Source organism: Saccostrea cucullata, unplaced genomic scaffold (genome assembly GCF_032062105.1).
Source record: "Saccostrea cucullata isolate Sc308-1 unplaced genomic scaffold, CSIRO_AGI_Scuc_v1 ctg312, whole genome shotgun sequence".
NCBI lineage: Eukaryota > Metazoa > Mollusca > Bivalvia > Ostreida > Ostreidae > Saccostrea > Saccostrea cuccullata.
The window spans coordinates 725,785-749,512 of record NW_026929887.1 but is presented as its reverse complement, the minus strand read 5'-3'; the positions used below and the strand labels follow the sequence as shown (position 1 = coordinate 749,512).

Sequence of the window (23,728 nt, the reverse complement as noted above, 5' to 3'; positions counted from 1 at the left end):
TATATATATTGGTTTTTACCGAATAAACTTCTTTCAACGTTAAAAATGCCGATTTATCGACCTGCAGTTTTTTCCCCAAGGTAGATCGATTTACAGAAAGAAGGATATGGAAATAACGAACAGTATTCAATCTCAACGTCCATTAAACAAATATACAAAACAAGAGCAGAGCAAACACGGACCTCCGAAACATCAGAGGTGGGATCAGGTGCCATGGAGGAGTGAGCATCCCCTGTCGGCAATTACAACTTTCAAATTTACTACATGTATGAATACCGCAAATGCAAACTTTCCTGTCAATTATTATCGTTGTTTATGGCTGTGGCGAGTTAATTTTAAACTTTGTTGTTATCGAGAATCTGTAATTTTTAGAGTCAGTCACTAATTGGTAGGTCATATGACATCGAATATAAATAGATAACACACATGGTGACAGAAAAACAGTTCGTTGATGACAAAAAATGAAGAGTTTTTGAAATCCACCGGTACCACCGGCAAAACCGGAAAATATTTTAAAAGTCCGGTAATTTTCTTCATATTATCGGTCCAAAGGACCGGTAAAAAATGGACCATTCCGGAGTTTTAACCTCTTAACATGTGAATTCTAAGTTTATTTGTGAGATAGTCTAAAGGATTGAACATATGTCGAACCTAATCATTATTTACCTTTAATATAGGAGTTAATAATCATTATTGTTAGATTAAACATTATCCCAACAACATTTAGAACTTCGTTTTCTCAATTTCTGCGGTAGGCAGCCATGTTGGGTATCCACTGTAAATATCACTCCTGGTTAATTCAGTCCGGGGATATTTGAAATTTCACTTCAATGTTCTTATAATTCTTTTAAAAGATTTTTAAGGCCAATTAACCATGCATCGGACTGATATTAAAAGGGTTTTTTTTGCAGGAAAATAAAAACTCTATATTTTCAGTCAAAATACAGTTTTGAATATGTGTCTGATAAACCATGATGGCATTTTAAAGCCAGTGGATATTTGTGTGGATTTAAATTGAGGGTTAATAGTGAATATATCACTAAATCACTGGTCCACTTGTCCATGTGAATTTTTTTTAGGATTTCAAAAACTCTAAAATGTGTTAAAGAATTTTAAAAATGACTTTTTCTTAAATCAAAGGAAAAAAACTGATGGGCAATTCACAGTTGTACATGACATTAATTTTAGTAGTTACCCCTCGGTGTACGTCATTTTTTGTGCCAAATTTGGTTGAAATTGGTTCATAATAAAATGTTCATGCAACACACAATAGGAATCAATGGTCCAGTGAGAATATTTGTGTGGACTAGTGAATTTCACTAAATCACTGGTCCACTTGACCAGTGATTTTTTTTTAATTTCAAAAACTCTGAAAATGTGGTAAAGAATTGAAAAATGACTTTTTCTGAAATCAAAGGAAAAAAACTTTCTTGTACGCTTTGTTAAATTCATTTTATGAAATCTTTTCTTTTTTTTTTTTTTTTTACGGATCTAGTTTTCTGTCGCTTTGTTAAATTCATTTTATGAAACGGGTAATTATTTATTTTTAAAAGATTATAGCACCTCTGTAAACTGGATTTGACCAAAGTAGAACTCGCGTATCTGTACATCAAATGCACATGTCCGCCTTTAACAAATGCCCACGTCGATGCATACATTTGATCCAAATCAGAATCAAGGCTGTGACAGATGCGCGGGTGAGACATAGAAGATAATGAGTTTTCGATTTTCACTTATTGGGGGGGGGGGGGGGGTATCGTCATGCGAGTTTCAACAACTCATGAATTGTAAGACAAAATCAAATGGAATTTTGGTTACATTTTCTTGAAAAATGATTTTCAAGTTAGAAAGGAATAATGACAAAAATAAAAGAAATATAAATTTCATTCCTTCAAAAATTTGCCCTGCGTTTCTTTTTCCTTTCAGTATATTTTCGCTTGAAGTAAACTTTTTTATTCCCAAAATGAGTTAATATTGATGTGTTTTTATTCGAAATCTGACATTTAGCGGCTAAGCTAGTTGTCAGTTCAATAGAGATAGATATCGTAACACCTCGCTGCTAAGAAGGCCGCTACGATCTTGAACACCACCCGCTCTGTATCTCCTTATTAACTAATTCTGTAAAAACAAGATGCGTTTGTGAAACACTAATGCCCCCACATGGCAACATAGCTAGGATTAAACTTTTCTTAAATGCAAATTTAATATATTGGTATCCAAAGTAGGGTATTCTCACTGGAAATACAATTGTGGATAGAAGGCCAAGATTAAAGTTTTTTCATAAATACGGAAATCTTCAAGGTCAAGGTAATTGGTATCCAATAAAAGGTATTGCCACGAAGTTCTTGATAAGAAATGAAAAGTCTTGTCAAAAGGATTAAATACGTAAAGTATGAAAGCACTAGCCTAACCCTTTAAAAGTTATCGTTAAAATTTGCTTTTTTAAAAGTAGGTCAAACTCCAAGGTCAATGGGTCAAAGTTCTTGGTATCCAATGAAGGGTATTTTCACAAGGATTACATATGTATAGTTTGAGATCACTAGCCCTTAGCGTTCAAAAGTTATGACCAAGGTTTAAGTTTTTTCATAAGTACGAAAATCTCCAAGGTCAAGGTAAATGGTATCCAATGAAAGGTCACAAAGAATACGTATGTAAAGTTTGGAAGTCCTAGTCCTAACCGTCAGAAATTTTGGCCAAGGTTAAACATTTTAAAAAAGTATGTCAAACGTCAAGGTCAGAGAGTCAAAGGTCTTGCTATCAAATGAAAGGTCTTGTCACAAGGATTAAATATGTAAAGTATGAAAGCACTAGCCCTTACCCTTTAAAAGTTATGGTCAAGGTTTGCTTTTTTAAAGTAGGTCAAACTCCAAGGTCAAAGTTCTTGGTATCCATTAAAGGGTCTTCTCAAAAGGATAACATATGTGAAGTATGAAAGTCCTATCCCTTACCGTTCAAAAGTTATGACCAAGGTTAAAGGTTTTTCATAAGAACGGAAATCGTCAAGGTCAAAAGGTCGAGGTTGTTGGTATCCAATGAAAGGTCTTGCCACAAAGAATACATATGTGAAGTATAAATGTCCTGGTGTATACTGTTCAAAAGATATGGCCTAAATAAAAGTTTGGAATTTTTGTGTAAAAGTGGGTCATACTCCAAGGTCAAGGTCAAATTTGGTGGTATCCAAAGAAAGGTCTTGTCACAAGTAATACACACGTGAAATAAGAAAGTCATAGCTCCACTAAATCAAAAGTTATGGGCAAGGTTAATGTTTTTGCAGACAAACAGACAGAGGGACGGACACGATAAAAACTATATACCCCCAAAACTTCGTTTACGGGGCATAATAATAAAAGAAAAATCGCTATATAGTAACGAGAAGTACTGTATACACAACCAACATGTACATGTACCTGGTTGGCTGGTACATACGAAAATGTTATAATGTGAAACAAAATACTTAGTATGTAATAATACTTAATTGATTGAACATTTGAGTAAAATTGACTATTTAAATGGTAATACTACATGTACAGACATCTTTAACTGTTAAACACATAAGTAGACTCTGACATGTAAATGGTGTGACTTTCAAGAATTTAGTTAATCACTCTGCAATCTTATGCAGGAAAATAAACATATCAGCCTTCTATGGGTCAAGGAAAACACACTCTTGGCTGATGATGTTCCGAGCTAAGGAAATTCTCTCAGAAGGAACACTGCTGGCAGGAACACAGAAATATCTGAGGGACAATGCTGTAATCAATGGAAATTTAGACTTGTGTTCATGATAGAATGAAAGAGGATTAGTACGAAATCTAATTCCTTGAAACTTCTTGAACATTTCAATCTTCTTCTGGGCTTCCATTGCAGGGGTTGGTGGAGCATCATGTCTTGTAAATATAACAAAATCTTCATCCTCACTGAATAATTCCTCAATTGTAAGTTTTGGATGTTTTGGAGAGGGTCTGCTCACAGTGCTTTCTTCTTTGACTTTATCTGCAACTATTTCTGTATCACTGGAAGACTCTGGTTCATTGTTGTTTAAAGACATGGGCTCATCTGGATCAGTTTGTTTACTGTGAGAGTGAGACTGGCTCTCTTTGTTCTGGTCATAGAAGTAATTTTCTCTTGTAATCGGTCTCAAACTTCCTCTTTATTGATCATTTTTATTTGAATCTGGGAAGTAAGGCAGCCGCCTCTTCTAAGAAATGGCACACTTCTTCATCTTGGTACCTATTCTTCATGTTCCATACTGCTGTCTTTACGATTTTAATGAATGGGCTATCATCGGGTTGAACCGTGAAGCATTTTGGCGGTTTCAACCTAGTTGGAAGTACCTGACCAATTGTTGGCATTTTGTCAGTGAATACTGCTAATGTGCTTGTGTACAGAATTTTCATGCATTCTACAAATTCTTCACTTTTCTTCAAATCTTAATCTGTTACTTTGTCCACTCTATCCTTGTCAACTCGCTTCTTCAACCGCTGATCTTTAGTTGCTGCACCGAGTCCAGGATAAATTTCAGCAAATCTTTCAACCATCAGATACATAGAGTTCCATCTGGTTTTAACATCAAGAATGACAACATTATGATTTGGAAACTCTAAGGTAGCTAATTTTCCCTTCAAAACAACTCCAGCCATATGAACCCGTTTAAATCAGAGGACCATTGATCTTATACGAACAAGCCATTTGGTAAACATTGTCTCTTTGTATAACTTTCCAGCAGAAACATTCATGCTATGGGCAAAGCAAGGGACTCGTAAGATATTCAACACATTTGCACCTACTGTCATGTTAGCAGCATTGTCACAGTAATGGCAAGTGCTTTTTCCTTGATAAACCAGACATTCTCTTATCTCTTACGATATTGCCTCACCAGTCTGTGACTCATAGACTGCTTTTAATTAGTTTGCAAAACTTTGCTTTGTTTTGCAAAGTCCAGTCTTTAATGCAGTGGACTGTAACAGTTATGTAGTGGCCTCCAACTCGTCCAGTGATCGGCTGTAATTTCTATTGCTTCTGCTGAAGACAGCTCTATTTTTAGCTTTTGCATCTCTACATTGTACCAGTTAGGTACATGTACATATATAGATTATATGGTTTCCTTATTTTGCGGAATAAACTCTGGATTTAATTCCTTAAGAACTTCTCTGAATGAATTACTGCTGATTATACTAAAAGACTGCATTTCTTTTACAACAAATATAGTAATTGCCCTCCTATTACTGTCCTGCTGCCCTTTGGATAATTTTTTTTTTCTTTCTTAGACTTGAAGACAAGGTGGGGTAGGTTGTTTGGTAATCTGAGACTGAAAACCTGGATTCTGTTGACTTGAGGAAGTGGACTCTGGTACATGTAGGCTGGGAAGTGGTGGTGTTATAACTGACTCAGTTGCAGCTGAATCTTTGCACATTGCACATTATTGGATCAACATTTTATTTTAGATTAAAATAATCATTATGTAATAAAAAATAATTTTGCTTTTCTTTTTTTTTAAATACATTAAAACACATTTATTAATTTCAGTTTTATGAGTATAACTTTTATGATCTAAATAATTTACACATGTTTTCAACTTTTCATTTTTAAATGCTTATTTATTCTCAAAATTTAAATTAGATAAATTAAACATCAACAAATCAATCTTATTAAAATTATTAAGTTTTATTTTCACATTTATTAATGTACAAATTGAGGGAGAAAAAAATTTAGACCTCCAAGAATTATGGAATAACTATCTTCTAATTTGGTATTTGCGACCGTTAATGCTTATTTAACGGTCGCAAACTGAGTTTTACTGGCGACGCAAAAGCGTACGCACTGTGTATCAGTTGCATTCCCTAAACATACACTGCTAATGGTTTTGTTATTGTTTTAAAATTAAATTTATAGGCTTAGCATGATCAGCATCAGAGGTAGTCGAATCTCCACTTTCTACATCTTCTTTCTGTTTCTTCACCGTCACGTTAAAAAGTGTGCATGGGTTTAAATCTACATGTAATTTGTGTTTGAGCCGCAGATGCTTGATCAAATTGCTTGTGTTCCCCCCTTTTCCCTGACAAAATACTTGACAATGATTGCATATACCGCCATCCGACTTTCTGGTTCGCTTCACTCGGTTGCCAGGACCCATTTTGTTTGGTCGTACTAATCAACGAAACTGTAGAAAATGGATGGAGATGCACATCACAAATTCCAATATTTTGCCTGTTCAAATTTACAATTATTATCAGTTTTTAGCAATAAAATTAAAACACGTTAGTGTAAAAATATTTTACTTTTGTTTAATATTCGTATTCGGTTTTTAGCAATAAAATTGAAACACGTTAGTGTAAAAATATTATACTTTTGTTTAATATTCGTATTGATTTATCTTGAATATCCGCAGTGGAAAGCAAGTTGGGTATTACGCATCACTTTCGTTAATTAGCACACTTTTTAAATGCGCGGAGAATTCAATTTTTGTGAATCTGAAATCGTATTTTAAAAAATAATTTTGAATGTATTTAAATGTTTTAAAGTTCAATAAATATCGTTACTAGTACCGCTATAAAATTAAACGGTATTTTACCGGAATTTTTTAAGTAACTACCCGGTATTTGGTACGGTATTGGTACCGAGTACCGGTATCAAACCCTAGGTGTAGGCCTGATGCTATCCCTGGAGGAATTACGGGCTCTTATCGGATGGGAACCTGTCAACTCCCCGAGAATAATAGCTTAGTTTAACACCAAGAAAAGCAAGATCAAATTGAACACCATCCAATGTTAACGTTATGCCCCCATTAATGATGCTGACGACAAAAAAGACGCCTTTTACCAGTAACTACAGGCAATCTGGGAGAAAACAGAAAAGAAAGACATGAAATTACTCATAGGCGACTTCAATGCTAAGATTGGAGGTGAGAACACCGGCCACTTTGAAGTCATGGGCACACAGGGACTGGGATACACGAACGAGGACTGGGCTACACGAATGAGAACGGCGAGAGATTTGCCTACCTATATATGCTCCTTAACCAGCTTGTAATAAGAGGAAGCATCTTTTCTCATAATCGGATTCAAAGGTCACATGAAGATCTCTTGGCCATGTTACGGAGAACCAAATTTGATCATATTTGCATCAATAAGAAATTTCGAAGAAGAGCTTGGAAATGATGTCTGGGTGATGAGAGGAGCAGACATTTCATCAGACCATCTGCTGTTGACGGGATTAAGACTACGCCTAAAGTTAAACAACATGACAAACATGCAGCCTTGGTACAACGTTAGTGTCCTCAAAACAAAGTAATTGTTGAAGCATTCCACCTCAACTTGTCAAACAGATTCCAGCTACTACAAGGCAATGATATTAACATTGTCTTGTCTTAGAAAACAATGATGTTGCTAACATCCCCTTCTTGTTTGTTAAATTGTTCACATTTATACTCATTTTAATAAATGACATTATTCATCTCTATGAAAGTGTTTTATTTGACTTATACAAAATTAGCAAAAACAAGGTATTGTTGCAAGACACATGTTAGGAAATCATTGGCAGTAGAAAATCTCAACACAAGGAGTTAATCTCTGTTGATACAATGAGGAAACTGGATGCGAGGAAGGTAAAGAAAGCGATGCTGAGTACAAGCCGGACAAGAACAGCAGAGGCATAAGTTTAAGAGGACCGCACAGCCTCAGATATAGAAGTTAAGAAAATCACCTGAAAAGATAAACGGGATCACATTGACAATCTGGCCAAACAATGCAAGCTAACGAAGCAGCAAAACAAGAAAACTTGAGAGAACTGTATTCGGTTTCAATTCAAAAAGAAGCTTTCCGACAATTTCCAGCAGAGAGAGAAGCCAGTGAAGATCAAGAACAGGAAATTATTCACAACAACCAGTAGTTCGAAATATCTTCGCCGTTACCAAAACTGGAAATTCACTGCCACCACCTGGAGGCGGCACTCGCGGGTTAATTTTTGATACTAGGGAATCGAATTAGAATTATGCTTTGTTCAAAACTTATCAAAAGTACAATGCTTTCAATAGTCACAACATCGTTTTTATAGTTGTTTATGAAATACTAAATAAAATCCCGCTCAAGCGCGGGGAATTAAATTAATTGTTACCACTACTGATAGTAAATTTATTATACTGACAGCCCCCTGGCCTATAGAAGGAAGAAATACTTGTCTATTTATTGCTGTCGTAAAGTATCAAGTCCCAACTGCTACTTTTCTCTTCCTTTGTTATAAGTACAAACCAGTAGTGCTACAATCTCGACAGAGACTTCTGGCCTTTTAAACGTCGGGCTCGTGTTTTATGATGTTCTAAAAGATTCCGTCAAATCGGCAACTGACGAAAATAAATTGCACATTTCCCTTTTTCATCGCTTTATCAAAGCTTATTTCTTTTAAATAATTTAAATAAAGTTTTGATTGAGTAATTCAGTCATGACGTTTTATGAAATAAATAAACGATTGCTTGTCAGTTTCATTAAAAATTGCCAGCAGCTTAGATCCGCCAATCGGAAACGCCACCATACGTTTTTGCTATTTCATGGCTGTGTATAGATAATTAAAGTAGACTTTTAATTTAATTAATTGCATGATACTTACTATGCGAGTGAAATCTAAATATAGTTTACGGTCATCATCTTGTTTATAGTGCATTTTTAGCAAATAAGCTCTGACCATTAGAGCTAAAATGGAAAAAGATGAAAACCAACAAAAAAGCTCTTATTTGAATTTTTACAAGAACACGAATTACAGGAGAATCAAAGCTATTCAAAATCAGTTTCAAGGTTTTGAATATGTACATGTACAACTATTGACATTTTTTTGAAGATCAAAATCTAATGTTGGAGAACCTAAAGGTTTTGGAAATGAAAATTTAATGTTTTACAGACTTGTTTTCCTATACGCTGTAACCCCCATGCTCCTTAGCATGCCTCCAATAACGGCAATCCTTTATCTCACACCCTACCCACAATTTGCTCTCCGAATGTGCCTCTCCGCATATGCGACAACAAGACTCCTCTATGACTCCCCCAAGGTATGACTTCGTTGTCTGGACACCAACTTAAAGAGTGTATTGGGAAAAAGATGGTGATGGCTGTGCGGAGGTGGTTGAGGACGAGGAAGCGGATGATATAGAGGACCTCTCTAGGACAATGGGCATTACAAGGAAGCTGACCAAATACAGTCAATAAACATATATAGTTTATAGGATTTCAATCCAACGATTGATAAATACATATTAAATGAAATATACTTCAATTCCGTATATTTCATATATTTTTTTTCTAGACTTCTACCCTCTTTGAAGTTTGGGTTGTTATACTCATAGAAAGGCTCCTGATTGTGCCGTTATAGGTAAGGGCACTTCTGCCGATGTTGTAGTGTACAGTTCTTGGAACTATATGATTCTTAATATATCTTATATTATATTATTATAAATTATGAATCTTCTTATTTCAATGTACATCGTAAAGTTTGATAACACTGAAAATGTATTAGGCCATTCCAAGTTTTTTTCTCTGTTTAGCATCCACTCATCTTTCAAAAACCTACCTACCTATTCGCAAAAAAACCACGTCCTTCTAATGATTTAATCTAACTAAACTGCTTTAATAAAAGAACTATCTATTCTAAAGCAAAAACAAGGGATTAAATGCTTACAATACACCCAATATAACTTACTGTACAGAGTTATTTGGAGAAATTTACAAAATTAAAAAAATTCGACTAAATTTATCAATTTCAGGACTCCTGTTGTTGTGTGTTTTTTTTCTCATATGGGGTGTCAAAAACCAAGGCGCACGCGGACGCTAAACATAGAAAAAACTTGGATTGGCCTTACTACGGTATTTGAATTTTGAGCGTTGTCAAACAAACAAACAAACAAACAAAAAAGGATTGAAACTATTGAAATTTTGATCAAGATCTCCCTACATTTTAGAAATACAAATGTTATTTAAAATTGCTATTCTTAATTGAAATGGAGGACAATTAAATATAAGGGGGAGGGGGTCAAACAAGTGTTTATTGAGCATGACATTGCATGTATACATACGTACCTTTTCAAGGGTGTTTTTCTTCTGTTGAATAAATGCACCATTTTTTTTTCCTTTTCTCTACAGTATTCAAAATACATATGCAAGATACATTTCAATTCCCGTAAAGTTTTAGTAGTATCACGAAAGCATCGCCGTAGAAAATTTGAGCTTTTGACCCATAGTAAAATAGATCAAGATATTTCATACAAAAAGAAAGTCGATAGGTTGACTTGCTTGCCTGTTGTTAAATGTCCCTCTGGAGATTTTTTTATGCATATGAAGACGCTACCACTTGCCGGTTAAGAGCTACATAATTTGTACTATGTTCGGCACTCAGGCGATTGAGCAGTGTGGGATCTTTTTCGTGCCAGCACCAACTGCGACAGGGGACCTCGGTTTATAGGGTCTCATACGAAGGACCAATCGCCACGTTTCACAGTAAGGATCAACTTTTTACTTAGCGACTCTAGAGCAGACGATCTTACCACTGCGCCACGCGGGCGACAGATAGGTTGGAAAAGGAGCCCATACAAACATAAAGCATTTGGAATCGTTTTTAAGCTAACAAGAATGCAAATATGTTCCTCAGAGTGGGTGTTTGTTCGGTATAGGTAAACTTTGCATACTTTTGCGCTTAAATTTCCGCATGCGATTATTGAAAAAGTAAGTTTTTTGATAGAATATAAACGACATTACTTACCACTCCAGTCATCTTCATGCACCTTGTTCATTTACTGACGTGATTCGAAAAGCAAAAAAAGAAATTAACCACCGTTTGGTTAGTAAACAATGTATACGATGTCGTTGATTGGCCAACAAGTGTGAGTTTAGGTACCAGATGGTGGTGTGTGCCCAACCTTTCAGAGACACGGTTGTCCCCAGCATTACGTCAATTCAATCTAGGCAATACTTGAGACCAAATGATTTTGGTGTTTGTCAACAGTGCCGAGAGAGAATCCAAAGAATTATATATGCTATGACGCAAAACACATGATGAAATTTGACCAATGTCATTGCCATCGCAATGCAGAACCAGATATTGTGGTGGATCTTCATACCTTAACATTAATTTGGGAAGATGTCGCTATCTCATGTCGGATATTAGCCTTTAATGTGAATAAGCCAATTTAGAAACCCCCCCCCCCCGCCCCATTTCGACCAGCAGGACCAAAGGCATGCAGTGTAATTGTTGAACCAACAATCCATATTCTTACATCTTTTGAAATACATGTAAAAAAGTCGGTAATTACATTGTAGTTCAGTTTGCAAGCATCGAAAATCGCGTTGTAGACGGTGGAATTTCCAGTTTTTGTAATGGCGCAAGTATGAATACCTATCTTAACAGATCTTTTTATACATTTTGAAACGTGACAAAAGGATAATAATACAAGATGTAATTGATCGGTATAATATTTTTTTTTATTAGCTCACCTGAGCTGAAAGCTCAAGTGAGCTTTTCTGATCACCCGTTGTCCGTCCGTTTGTTGTAAACTTTCCACATTTTCAACTTGTTCTCAAGAACAACTGGGCCAATTTAACCACACTTGGTACAGAGTGTCCTTGGATGAAGAAGAGTTTAAACTGTTAAAAATGAAGGCCACCAGAGCTGAAAACTCGTGACCCCCATTGTCCGTCGTCCGTAAACTTTTCACATTTTCAACTTCTTAAGAACCACTGAACCAATTTTAACCAAATTTGGAACAAAGCATCAAAGAATGACCAGGAGTTAAATTGTTAAAATAAATGGCCAAAACTCTTTCCAAGGGGAGATAATCAAGAAAAGATAAAAATAGGTAGGGTTATTTAAAAATCCTCTCAAGAACCACTAGGCCAGAAAAGCTGAAACTTACATATAGAAGCTTCCTGGGGTAGTGTAGATTCTAAATTGTTTAAATCATGACCCCCTCCCCCCGAGATGAAGGGCGGGCCAAAATAAGGAATTCAAATTTTACATTGAAATATATCTTAGGAAAAACCTTGAAAAATCTTTTCAAGAACCACTGGGCCGGAAAACCTGAAATTTATTTGCAGGTATCCAGGGGTAGTGTATATTTTAAATTATTCTAATCATGACCCCCGAGGGTAGGGCGGGGCCACAATAGGGAATCTAAGTTTTTTTTTCTTCTCAAGAACCACCGGGCAAGAAAAGTTTACTTATGTGGAAGCATCCTGGGTTAGTGTTTATTTTAAGTTGTCCAAGTTATGACTCCTGAGGGTAGGTTTGGGTCACAAAAGGAAATCTGGTAAAGAACAGATTGGTCAAAGCTAATCTCAGGTAAGCGATGTGGCCCATGGGCTCTTGTTCGAATTGAAATTTTATAATTTACAGCTATCTTATATACAATTTGATTATAATCAGATTCTTTCATCCACTCAAATAGATCGCTATACAATGACTTGAAGAGACTCCGTTTAGGATCATCGGCTGGTAACCTTTCCAATAAAAATATTGTTTTGACCAATTAGAGATATCGTAATTAGGTGTCATTCGGGAAAATGAATGCAGATTTATATGTAGCTGTGGAGAAGATTTAATCGTCTCGTACCAAACAAAGCACTAAAAACAAGACAAAAACATTTACTAAATACATTAATGTACAGAAAAGACCGTGGTCGTTCTTTTTGCAGGCTTCATAAAACCACGTCATAATTTTCCATTTGTGTATCATCGGGGCTTTTACTTCTATAACTGAATTCCGTGATACTTCTAAATTTTTGGAAGGAAACGTTTGTTTGGATAATTGAAAGGTCACCCAGGAGATGGCCCAAAATGGAAATTCTTCAAACCCATGTTTAGTGATCTAAATGAGCAGATCAAAGTCTCCGATTGAAATCAAATCGTAAATTGTATGGGTACCCCCTTTAAATGAATATAAACCGCATCAGTTGAAGTTCATTCTCGTTATCAAGTAATTTTGATTGACTCTGCTGCCGCTACCTTGCATAAAAAATTCAAAAATATTATTATACAGGCAAATTCAAGTAGCTCAAGTACATTCCTTTCTGTAAATGTATACCGCGATCTCTCTGTAATCGGAAGGTCGAGGGTTGGATCCCTAGTCGCCATTGAATTGAGTCGATATAAACTTAGGTATCAACTATTTCTTTGCCAATCCCTATGAAATTTGAAATGAAATGTGGGTCTTTCGGATGAGGGAATATATGTTGAGGTCTCATGAGTGAAAAAAAATCTCAAACGGGACGTAAAATAACATATTATCATTCAACAATCATTTCCTTGTAAAACTCAAACCAGAAGTCTCTGTCGAGACTGAAGCTCTACTGGTTTGTACTTATAGCAAAGGAAGAAAAAAGTACTTAAGCAGTTGGGAATTGAAACTTTACAACAACAATAAATATAATAATGATCCTTGATAAAGTCTCTTTATGTTCTTAGTGTAGTCTACTTGCATGCCACGTTATATTATAATCAGACTAAAACTGTATTTAGAGTAGCATTTTGAGAGTATTTAACAGACATTTCTGTTTTTAGTAACCAAGGCAATAATGATCACCGAAGTCAAAAACCGATATGCAGAATTGTGTATCTTCGTGTAGTCTACATATGTTCCAAGTTATATTGAAATCAGACCAAAACTGTAGGAGGAGTAGCATTTTGAAAGAACTTCAAAGACATTTCGATTTTTAGTTACCACGGCAACGCCGTTCATCCATTTCAAAAACCGATACACAGAATTATATATCTTAGTGTAGTCTACTTGTGTGCCAAGTTATATTGAAATCAGACCAAAACTGTAGAAGGAGTAGCATTTTGAAAAATTGTTTACAGACGGACGGACGCCGGACGCATTACTATCGCATAAGCTCTTCTGGTCTCTGACCAGTAAAGCTAAAAGTAAGGTTTATATGACTTTAATTTTACCCTGAAGCTCCTTATTTGAAGCAAGTTGAATTACTTAAAATCAAAGTCAAAATTCTTTTCAGATTCCCGGCAAATTAATTTCTGTCAGACATCAAACGAATATTTTAGGGTTTTCATACATAAAGGTAAAAATGCTTTAGAAAATATATTATTCAACTTAAGTAACATACGCAAACATACTATATACAGGGTTATTTTCGCCCCGCTTTATTTTCACCCATTTACACTTTTGTTTAAGAAATCATACTGTATTCTTTGAATTCGTCGCGTTTTAAATTCGCCCATCCGAGTTAAGGGCGAAAATTTCCCTGTATACAGTATATATTTATTAGGAAATATATTTATTCTAGATTAGTAAAATCGGAATTGGTCTTTATTGAGAGTGATGTCACTACCAGTATAGCTGTTCCATTCTTTATTTCTCTAGGATAGAATACTCGTATCGTTGGGAAATATAACAATTTCATTGATTCGATTATTATGCACCACATAGTCCTATACATGTATTGAATAGAGGTCGAACCTCTTTTGGTGGGTGTCCCTCCTCGTATACCTACAGTTAACGTTAAGCAGCAGAAACAAAATTGAGTTTAGGCAGTAAGTTATACCTTCCGGCAATCTATCTTTATTGTTGCTCTTAGGCCCAATCTCCCACTCATCCAAAAGTAGAAAGGAGGGAGAAATCAATTCAAGGTCAACGAGCAACCTGTTGTTTATCAGTCTCTCAATAGCTTTTGAATTTCTTCACTACTCTGTTTCCCTTTTTTTGTCAGTGGGGAATGTGAATTCAAATTTTGGTATACTGCGTGGTAGAAAAGCACATCACCTGCGGTTGAATTGGGATGGATTATTTTCATCTGCTAGGTAGTGATTTTGCAGTAACAGCGTATAAATAGTTTCATGTACTGCTTTTCTATTAATTGATTTAACTAGAGTTGACACACAGGACGTATTTAGATATGCTTAAGCTTAGTTGTTTGACACTTTTACTCGTCTTATCTTATGCTTCTTTAATGGAAATGATACAACTGGATTTTAAGATTTGTGGAGTAAAGTGTTTGACTGGGAGAGCTGTGAATAAGTTTATCCTTCACTTGAAGTGTCGAAATAATACTCAAAAGGTAATTAATTCCGGAAGGAACACTTGTCTGTTGCAGTCATATCAGCAAACCAGTATCAATAAAGGGCAAATGAAAATAACGTATGATTCAGAATTGGATGAAAAAGATTGTCATTTGTAAGTATGCCTAAAGCAGAGAGTGAAGTAGTTATATGAATTTGATGTTTTTATGTTCTTATGGTAAGGTACATGTTTGTTTGCATGATAAATTCATTATTTTAAGATTTCAACGCAATTGTGCTGTGAAAAAAAAATCTTGCTGCGCTATTTAAGCTGTTCGATTTTTCCCCTATATTTTATTGAAAATCTGCGATGTTAAAAACCTTCAAGTGTTTAATTAATCTGCAGACATTAATGACAATAATTACCAGACCGACATGAACATCATTTTTCAATACCGTAACGGTTGAAAAGTAAAGTTGCCTACAGTGTTCTATCACGATTAAAAATGAATTGTTCAGCAACCAATTCATCTCCAGGAAATTTTATAGCATCCCTTATTTTTTTCAGTTACAAAGTCATGGAAATAAAAGAAAATAATTGACTCTAACCTTGACACTCTATGATAATGTGAGGTGCACCCCCCCCCCCCCCAACGAGAAAAAAAAACACAGACCATATTTACATCCCCCATAATCTTGAATTTCAGGGACAAAGTATTTTACAATAGATAAAAATTACGAGATTTTACAAGCTCCAAAAAACATTACGTACATTTATTTTTTAAGCAAACAACAATGCAAGAGAAAATTAATATATATTGTAGTGTCCTTTATTAACTTTTCTTTTTCCAGAGTGCAAATCCTCCATGTTTCCTGATACTAAAAATTGTTTAAGAGCAATGTTCCTGCTGAAGACATGACTACATGTAATTCTCTCTTTCAACGCCTTCAGAAACTTTGAGAATTAAGGAAAAGAATTATTTTGTTTACACGTAAATGGATTGGCAAGAATTTATTGCATTTTTTCCGTGGCTGATGAAGACGATTTAAACAAATTCTTACACAAACAAGTAATCCAGACTAAAATTAAAAATTTTTGTCACTTTGAAATACGGATAGGCATTTAGATAATTGAGTCAAAAAGTACGTTATCCTTAACGGATTTGTCAAATTATTTTCTACAACCACACATCAGGTAGATGCAAGCGTTTACTAGAATCAAAAGGCATTTAGTTTGAAGCCTTGGAATTTTAATTTATATGAAACCGTTTTTAAATGGATAAAATTGACTTTTTGACTTAAATCAAACATGAAAATGCTAAAATGATACTTATTATAATTTAAACATTTCTATACGACATCTTCCCAGTTTTACGAAAAATTAAATTTTATGGAAATAATTTACGTGGTTGTACGCATTTAGCACAGGAAAGTTATTCCGACTCTGAAATTATGCATGATGTATTTTTTGTGCTATAATTTCCTGAAGTTATTTGCAAATCTATTGATTATTACAGAGACGAGAAGACAAACTGGCTAGAGACATTATCTCATGATATGAAAATAGGGGTGGGGGTGTCAAATTAAGAAATATGTCATTAGATGGACTCCAATCACAGCTCAAAGACAAGTCAATTTGACTAAAGGAAGAATGTTTCTAATTAAATATTTTGTAAAATTTGGTTATTGATACTTTTTAGCTCTACTGGTCAGAGACCAGAAGAGCTTATGCGATAGTAATGCGTCCGGTCCGTCCGTCTGTCTGTCTGTCCGTCTGTCTGTAAACAATTTTTCAAAATGCTACTCCTCCTATAGTTTTGGTCTGATTTCAATATAACTTGGCACACAAGTAGACTACACTAAGATACATAACTCTATGTATCGGTTTTAGATTTTGATGAAGGGTGTTGCCTTGGTTACTAAAAATAGAAATTTCTGTGAAAATCTTTCAAAAAGCTACTCTTCCTACAGTTTTGACTTGAATTCGATATAACTTGGCACACAAGTAGACTACACTAAGATACATAACTCTGTATATCGATTTTTGATTTCGATGAACGGTGTTGCCGTGGTTACTAAAAATAGAATTTGTGAAAATCATTCAAAATGCTACTCCTCCTACAGTTTTGGTCTGGTTTCAATATAACTTGGCACACAAGTAGACTACACTAAGATATATAATTCTATTTATCGGTTTTTGATTTCGAAGAACGGTGTTGCCGTTGTTACTAAAAATAGAAATTTCTGAAAATCATTCAAAATGCTACTTCTCCTACAGTTTTGATCTGAATTCAATATAACTTGGCCCACAAGTAGACTACACTAAGATACATAATTCTGTTTATCCATTTTTGATTTCGATGAATGGTGTTGCTGTTGTTACTTAAAATAGAAATTTCTGTGAAAATCTTCCAAAATGCTACTCTTCCTACAGTTTTGGTCTGGTTTCAATATAACCTGGCACACAAGTAGACTACACTAAGATACATAATTCTATTTATCGGTTTTTGATTTCGATGAACGGTGTTGCCGTTGTTACTAAAAATAGAATTTTTTTTGAAATACATTCAAAATGCTACTCTACCTACAGTTCTGGTCTGATTTCAATATAACTTGGCACACAAGTAGACTACACTAAGATACATAATTCTATTTATCGGTTTTTTGATTTCAATGAACGGTGTTGCCGTTGTTAATTAAAATAGAATTTTTTTTGAAATACATTCAAAATGCTACTCCTCCTACAGTTTTGGTCTGATTTCAATATAACTTGGCCCACAAGTAGACTACACTAAGATACATAATTCTGTGTATCCATTTTTGATTTCGATGAATGGTGTTGCTGTTGTTACTTAAAATAGAAATATCTGTGAAATACTTTTAAAATGCTACTCTAAATACAGTTTTAGTCTGATTAAAATATAATTTGGCATGCAAGCAGACTACACTAAGATACATAATTAACAGTTTTGTGTTTTTGATTTTGATGATTTATGTTTCCATAGTAATTTAAATTGAAAATTCAGTAAAATTTTATTAAAAGCTACTCCTACAGCTGTAGTCTTATGGCAATCGTGCCTCAAAAAGAGACTTAATCAAGGATCATTATTCTATTTATTGCTTTTGTAAAGTTTTAAGTCCAACTGCTACTTTTCTTTTCTCTATTATACCGGGAAGTACAAACCAGTAGAGCTACAGCCTCGACAGAGACTTCTGGTTTAGGAGAGGGATGTTAATACACCTGTAAAGGCCAGATATAACATAATGATTAAATTTGTTTCTACTATAAGCAAAAATTATAAGGAGCCTCGGGGACTTTACCCTTGGATCCATGCCAGGGCTTTGTCCTGGACTTCCTTGGGAGATAAACCCTTGCCTCTGAAAAACATTCAACCCTACTATTTCTTTGATCTGTGTCTTCTGGACCTTTCATAATTATCTTTTTTTATCGGAGATGAAAATCAAATCAATTTACACTATGCAAAGCGGACACTATAATAGTTTACTATTATGATAGATCCCATTTTCGATTAAAGCATGTTACAATTTCTTTGTGTACAAAATTATATATCTCTATTTAGTTTAAATTTTAGTATACTTGTAACTAACTTTCAGATCAACTTTTCCTTACATGTATATATATTTAAGAAATGAATTTAATTTTTAAAGATTCATGAGTTTATGAACTACGACGCTTCACGTCGGCATATTTAATGAAGCGCGTTAGGGCTTCATGATAAATATGCAGGCGTGAAGCATTGTAGTTCATGTACCTCATGAATCTTTCTAAAGAGTTCATTTCTTATATTTACATTATTTTTCTGCTGACTTGCCATTAATTTACGCCGTTCAACTGTCATTTTTAAAACAAAACAGTGTGCACTATATTTTTTGACGCCAAGAGCGGTATTATGACGTAACAATGGAGATTTTCATGCTTATTCGTGGTACATACCTAATGTAGTTCATGAGAAAATATACTGCATTTTATTTTGTAAAGAATCATATGGGAAATTTATTGGAAATGTAAATAATCCATAATGATTCAAAAGAAAGAAATTGATACAAAAAAAATTAAATCGTAAAGGAATTAAAAAAATGACTTGTAACATGTATTGCAAGGCAACTAATTAAGGGATAAAACAAAACATGCAGCATTTGTTCATTTTCTCAAAATAAAAAAAAAAATTACTGTCTGCCGCTGAGATAAGTTTGATCAGAAAAATACCTGTATCGTTTCCCCAGGTTTGATCCACGGATCAGGCTTTTATATACAACGCTATTCTATAGAAATGGCTAAGGTAAGACTTGATTTCAAAAACTAAATATATAGATTTTGTCAATAAGAAACACAAGTATACTAGTTTTAAATATCAAAATTTGGGTATGTATGTGTACAATCAGAATGCTTTTAAACAGTAGATTTCGTGAATGACTACTGACGTGAATGACTACTGACTAAGTTACGGTATGAACATTTACAAGTTCTATTTTTATTGAAAAAGCAGCCGTCTATGATGTCAAAAAGTCTGGAGGTGAACTTCACAGTTCATTTTCACAATGGGGAATGGCTATATAAAATGTTGAAATGTTATTTATTTAATAAATTCGTGATCTAAAGATTTCTAGTAGTTGCTTGAGGTTTTTGGAATTCGCAGATGATTAGCACCGCGCCTCTCTTAGTAAATTGTTTTACGGTAATCCTAAAAACTTTTCCTTGCTATTATTTTTATTGAGGATTAAAGAAAATTAAAGGGAAAGTATAATTCTTGCAGGATTAGAATACATATGAAGATCACAATATATATATATATAGAAGGGTCACACCTGTAAATCTGTCGGGCACTGTATATATATATATATATATATGCAAAATGTTTTTTTTTATTTCATACACCGGTATCAGAATGAAGGATATACCATTTGGATTCATTACACCTATATATATATATATATCTTTGTTTACATTTATTCTTCAAAATCTTATGTCAGTTTTAAATATTTTTAATATTCCAATAACCAAAATGAATTTGAATTACCATATCTATAATGGATTCCGAAACTTCATAAAAATCCTTACACATACCAATAAAAAATAGCAAGTTTAAAAAACTTGAATGGGAATTGAAGTGGGTTGGTCGCGTGATCAAATCCTGCTAAGGCCGAAGATTTGATCACTCACCGACCCACTTCAGTTCCCAATGAACTATTTAAAAGTGTTATTTATTACTTTATATGTATACATTTGAAACTGTGACAACAGAATATATTTGGATATGAATATTGCACTAACCAGTCGCCATAGATTTATACAAAACTACGAAAGGTCTAAATCGGCTTGAAAGGCGGTTTCGAATTCATTAACAAAGGATTCGTTTTTGAAGAGAATATTTTCAAATCCTTGTTAAGCCATTTTTAGCTCTACTGGTCAGAGACCAGAAGAGCTTATGCGATAGTAATGCGTCCGGCGTCCGTCCGTCTGTCCGTCTGTCTGTCCGTCTGTCTGTAAACAATTTTTCAAAATGCTACTCCTCCTACAGTTTTGGTCTAATTTCAATATAACTTGGCACATGAGTAGACTACACTAAGATACATAAATCTGTGTATCGGTTTTTGATTTCGATGAACGGTGTTGCCGTGGTTACTAAAAATAGAAATTTCTGTGAAATTCTTTCAAAATGCTACTCCTCCTACAGTTTTGGTCTGATTTCAGTATAACTTGGCACACAAGTAGAATACACTAAGATACATAATTCTGTATATCGGTTTTTGATTTCGATGAACGGTGTTGCCGTGGTTACTAAAAATAGAAATTTCTGTGAAATTCTTTCAAAATGCTACTCCTCCTACAGTTTTGGTCTGATTTCAGTATAACTTGGCACACAAGTAGAATACACTAAGATACATAATTCTGTGTATCGGTTTTTGATTTCGATGAACAGTGTTGCCGTGGTTACTAAAAATAGAAATTTCTGTAAAATTGTTTCAAAATGCTACTCCTCCTACAGTTTTGGTCTGATTTCAGTATAACTTGGCACACAAGTAGAATACACTAAGATACATAATTCTGTGTATCGAATTTTAATTTTGATGAACTGTGTTGCCATGGTTACTAAAAATAGAAATGTCTGTAAAATTGCTTTCAAAATGCTACTACTCCTACAGTTTTGGTCTGATTTCAATATAACTTGGCACACAAGTAGACTACACTAAGAACATAAAGAGACTTTATCAACGATCATTATTCTATTTATTGCTGTTGTAAAGTTTCAAATCCCAGCTGCTTAAGTACTTTTCTATTCCTAGTTCAAACCAGTAGAGCTTCAGTCTCGACAGAGACTTCTGGTTTAAATTGTTTTAATCAATTGCTAAATGATAGTATGAAGCATCTGAAATGAAGAAGTTATGGCGCGTGACGTGTACAAATTATATTGTGTGATTAATATTTTATATTAAAAGTATCTGAAATAAAGAATAAGAAGTCAAATCTTTATATATTGGCTTTTTTGCTTGCTTCAGTACATAATTTAATAATTCTGCAAATTCGGGGAAAGGGGGGGGGGGAGGTGGACGCCATTTTGAGCATCCTCCTCTTTTTCCGACAGCGGAGGACACACATTTTCTAAATTAGCTTGTGTGTTTTGATTTTTTATGAAGCTGTGTGTAGATTCTAAAAATAAAATTAACAAAAAATTATCAATACTTTTGATAAGAGGATTCAATCTCCTGTTATTTGAAGGCACTTTGAGGGAGAAATTGTCTTGTGTAGTATACTTGATAATTGAAAATTAATAAGTAATGCATTAACTATGTACCCAAGTTACATGTATACTTATTATGGTATGATTTGGGTTGGAGCAGTTTACGCTTTTTCACAAACAGCTTCGATTCGCTATTTATAAAGTGAAATATATGGAGATAACGAACAGTATTCAAGCTCAAAAATCCTAAAAACAATTAAAAAAATAGGAGCAGAGTAAACACAGACCTCCAATATATCAGAGGTGGGATCAGTTGCCATGGAGGAGTGAGCATCCCCTGCGGATCGGTCACACCCGCCGTGTGCTCCCTGCAATGATTGGGAAACAACGGGAAAATCCGTCGTCAATTCAGTTTGTAAATAATGGACTACCAATTAGTATGAAAAACGTCAGTCAGCATTCGACTCAGTGATAATTTATATTTACTTACAAGGTCATTGTGTCGACTATAGAACTTACGAAATTATGTCTTTCAACGAGACTGCTGATATTCTTGTTTCATCAACTTGTTCGTCAATAATTTACCTCGGTTTAGAAATTGCTCATATTTACGTAGAGCATGTTCTTGCGTATCGAATCAACTGAGAAATATAAACTCCGTATGCATGCAGGTGATGATTGAGGAGTTAAAGTCATTACGTTTATCTTAGAGCTTGGTTGTTAGATTACCATTTACGTCTTTTTCAAGTAAAGCGTAAACTGTCCTAAACAAGGTTATACCTATAAATTTTAATTAAATAGATGGCTTTTAAATCTATTCTTTATTGATACTCAAAAATAGCACACCTCGAAAGCGCAGAAAACTATTTCATAGCTTTTAAAAAAAAATCCTCTGATTTCCATAAAACGTCTAGATAAATTAGAAAATCGGAGAATTATTTGTGATGACCTTTAATGATTTATATATTGATTTAACGATCTTTGTATGCTTGAAGCACATTTCCTCATCAACATTAAGAGTCTGGATGTAAATGACAATTGCCTTATCTGGAGAAAATGCCCGCCGAATTGTTCTATCTTGTATATGACAATTGTCCTTTCTGAAGAAAACGCCATTGAATTGCTATATCGTAAAATCAGAATGTAGTGATATTGAAATTCGATTTTCAGGTGATGGACAAATCCTGTTCGTGGAATATCTCGGATAAATAATTTTCCATTTACTGTTTTATGATGTAAAACTCGCAGTATTCTTGGGAGGTGAAGATTTGGTTGTCCCAAATTATGTTTATAACAGCAACCAAATATATTTCATTTTGCTCGATGAGAGTTTTGAATGTACAATGTATACAATATATATTTTTATGATATATCTAATGATATACCTTTATCCTCAATTAAAACACCTAAGTTTGTTTCATTTATAGAGATTTGCTCTAGAGTCGTTGAGTGAGGAGTTGACCCTTACGTGGCGGGTTCGAAAGGTCCCTCGTTTAAATGGAGATCCTATGTTGCAATAGGTGCTGAAACAAAAAACAAAACCCCGATCTTTTCACTGCTCGTTAGAATTAGAATAAAGACAGAATAATACAATAAGTTAATTCTTTTATTATACACAAAGGCTCTAAAACGTTATTTGTGACCTTTATGGACTAAAACTAAAAATCAATTATTTCTATTACCCATTTACAGAAACAAGACATACACTCTAAAGCACTTCAGATTGACAAATGATCCATTGCTGTTTATATAAGCTTGTAAAATAAAAACAACTACATCAAATTTTTCTTCTGGAATCGAGCACATAAGTGAAAAAAATATCTTTGAATGTGTAAAAGGACAAATGCAATTTTTCATAGACAAATAATCTGTTTTTATCTAAACCTCAGCAGAGTCATCTACAGAACAATGCAAATCCTATCGTTTTACTGCAATTCAAATAGACAGAAAGCCTATTATCCTTTTGCTGCAATGAACACAATTGATTTTCAAATATCGTCATTAGGCCGCGCACAGAGGATGATCTGTCAAATTTAGCCGGT

The 23,728-nt window shown here is 34.3% G+C and overlaps 1 protein-coding gene across 1 annotated transcript in view; it reads left to right on the top strand.

The window, feature by feature from the left end:
* Positions 1-14,705: 14,705 nt before the first annotated feature.
* Positions 14,706-23,728, top strand: part of LOC134282403 (uncharacterized) — a 39,456-nt gene continuing 30,433 nt past the window's right edge. The window contains exon 1 of the mRNA XM_062764798.1: positions 14,706-15,160. Coding sequence (XP_062620782.1) covers positions 14,883-15,160 — 278 coding nt within the window. The 5' untranslated portion in view covers positions 14,706-14,882. The remainder of the gene's footprint in view (positions 15,161-23,728) is intronic.